At 53.2% G+C, this 2,294-nt stretch overlaps 1 protein-coding gene across 1 annotated transcript in view; it reads right to left on the reverse strand.

Annotated features, from left to right (window-relative positions):
- Positions 1-306: 306 nt before the first annotated feature.
- Positions 307-2,294, reverse strand: part of LOC110165671 (phosphatidylinositol 3-kinase regulatory subunit gamma-like) — a 9,578-nt gene continuing 7,590 nt past the window's right edge. Inside the window, exons 6-8 of the mRNA XM_055165293.1 lie at positions 1,766-2,032; positions 814-1,084; positions 307-435 (exon numbers count right to left, since the gene is read on the reverse strand). Of these exons, the coding sequence (XP_055021268.1) occupies positions 307-435; positions 814-1,084; positions 1,766-2,032 (667 nt within the window). The remainder of the gene's footprint in view (positions 436-813; positions 1,085-1,765; positions 2,033-2,294) is intronic.

Here is a 2,294-nt window from a genome sequence, read left to right on the forward strand (position 1 = left end):
TGGACCTGAGCAGGTTCCTCCGGGTCTCACAGGTCCAGATCCAGGTGCAGGATCCCACATCAGCATGGTTCTCTTGCCGTGAAAACACTAAACGGTGAATTATATTTGTGTGTCGACTCATTGTTCTCTGTCGCTGTCGTCTTATCTGCGTTGTTTTTGATTTATGGTGTTGAGATTGGTGCACCGTGAGTGATTCACCTCCACGACACCAGGGGGCGACGGTTTAAACCCGACGATCGAGTTACAAAATGAAGCGGGAAAGTGGAGAACAGGAAACGTGTGTGGAGCAGATAAAGAGACGACCGATCACAGACCCGAGTGTCTGCGACGCTTCGACCGTAAACTGGACTCAAACCTGAACTGGAACCAGAGTCCGTGGAGCCCGAGCAGGTCCATGAACACTTCCTGTTTACAGTCTCCACTTCCATATTCAGTCTGTGGTCAAAATAAATCCAAAAGTTTAAACCTGGTGTGAGTTTAAAAGTTTTAAAAATCTGAGTTTGTTTGTGAATCCAAAAGTGTCAAAGTCCTAAAGTCTCTGTTCAGCTTCAGGAGCAGGTTTCACTTCTTCACTCTGACCTTTCACCTGCTTCGCTTTTTTACATTTTTGTACAAAGTTTTTCTCGTCTCCTGAAGATTCAAGTTTGTGTCCATCAGATCCTCCTCCTCATTGCACTTTGACTTTCACTTTTATTTTTCTTCACGTTCAGAAGTGCTACAAAACCTGGAACAAGTTTCTTATTTTTTAGATCTCACGTTTTCCTCTGAAAGTTCCTCTGAAGGTTCCTGGGTTCTTTCTCCTGAAGATCAGACTCTGAGCTCAGTTTTGGTCCTGTCGTTCTCGTCCTTCTCTCCTTCCGTCTCCTCCTCCCTGGTCTCCTCCCCCGTCCCCGCCCCCTCGCCCCCCGTCTCCGCCCACACCGGCCTCTGCAGTCTCACGTCAAGCTCCTGGTTGTGTTGGACCAGTGAAGTCCGGCTGTAGAACCGGACCAGGTCTTGGAGGCTCCTGAAGAGAGTCGAGGGCTCAAATCCCAGCCCTTGGTCCGAGCAGAAGATCACGCAGTGCCGCACCTGCGACGCCACCCTGAGGACACAACGGGACCAGAGTGAGACCTGAGTGAGACCAGAGTGAGACCTGAGTGAGACCAGAGTGAGACCTGAGTAAGACCTGAGTGAGACCTGAGACCTGAGTGTGACCTGAGACTTGAGTGAGACTTGAGTGAGACCTGAGACTTGAGTGAGACCTGAGACCTGAGACCTGAGAGTTGAGACCAGAGTGAGACCTGAGACCTGAGACCTGAGACTTGAGACTTGAGACCTGAGACCAGAGTGAGACCTGAGACCTGAGACTTGAGACTTGAGACCTGAGACCTGAGACTTGAGACCTGAGACCTGAGTGAGACCTGAGACTTGAGATCTGAGACCTGAGACCAGAGTGAGATCTGAGACCTGAGACCTGAGACCTGAGACTTGAGACCTGAGACTTGAGATCTGAGACCTGAGACCTGAGTGAGACCTGAGACTTGAGATCTGAGACCTGAGACTTGATACCAGAGTGAGACCTGAGACCTGAGACTTGAGATCTGAGACCTGAGACCTGAGTGAGACCTGAGACTTGAGATCTGAGACCTGAGACTTGATACCAGAGTGAGACCTGAGACCTGAGACCTGAGACCTGAGACTTGAGACCTGAGTCCTGATTCCTGTGACCTGATTCCTGTGAGCTGAGACCTGAGTGTGACCTGAGTGTGACCTGAGTTCTTACACGAGGGAGCAGGCGTAGCAGTGTCTCCGGCTGCTTTCTCGGATCAGGAAGGTTCCCGGTGGTTTTCCCTGAAGAACGTCCTCGGCCTCGGAGCGACGCAGAGAACCGACGAACCACGAGCTGAGGGGCCACGGGGGGGCGGGGCCAGAGGGGGCGGGGTCACAGCAGCAGGGGGCGGAGCCAGAGGGGGCGAGGTCACAGCAGCAGGGGGCGGGGCCAGAGGGGGCGGGGTCTGGTGGCGTCTGGACTCCGCTCCGGTTCAGGCGGCTGTGAGGAGCAGAGGGAGGAGCAGAGGGAGGAGCAGAGGGAGGAGCAGAGGGAGGAGCAGAGGGAGGAGCAGAGGGAGGAGTTAGGTGGAGGTTCAGATGTTCAGCTGAAGTGTCCCTGAGTCACATGACCAAGACCTGGACCAACGTCTGAGAATCTGACTCTGGCGACACCAAAGTTCAAAAACAAAACCAAACTTTGGTGAACTTTGGCGTCGCCAGAGTCAGATCCCCCCCCTTCCCGCATTCCAAACAGGAAGTGT

Source organism: Boleophthalmus pectinirostris, unplaced genomic scaffold, assembly GCF_026225935.1.
Source record: "Boleophthalmus pectinirostris isolate CB_2022bp ecotype Guang Dong unplaced genomic scaffold, ASM2622593v1 HiC_scaffold_7, whole genome shotgun sequence".
Lineage (NCBI taxonomy): Eukaryota > Metazoa > Chordata > Actinopteri > Gobiiformes > Gobiidae > Boleophthalmus > Boleophthalmus pectinirostris.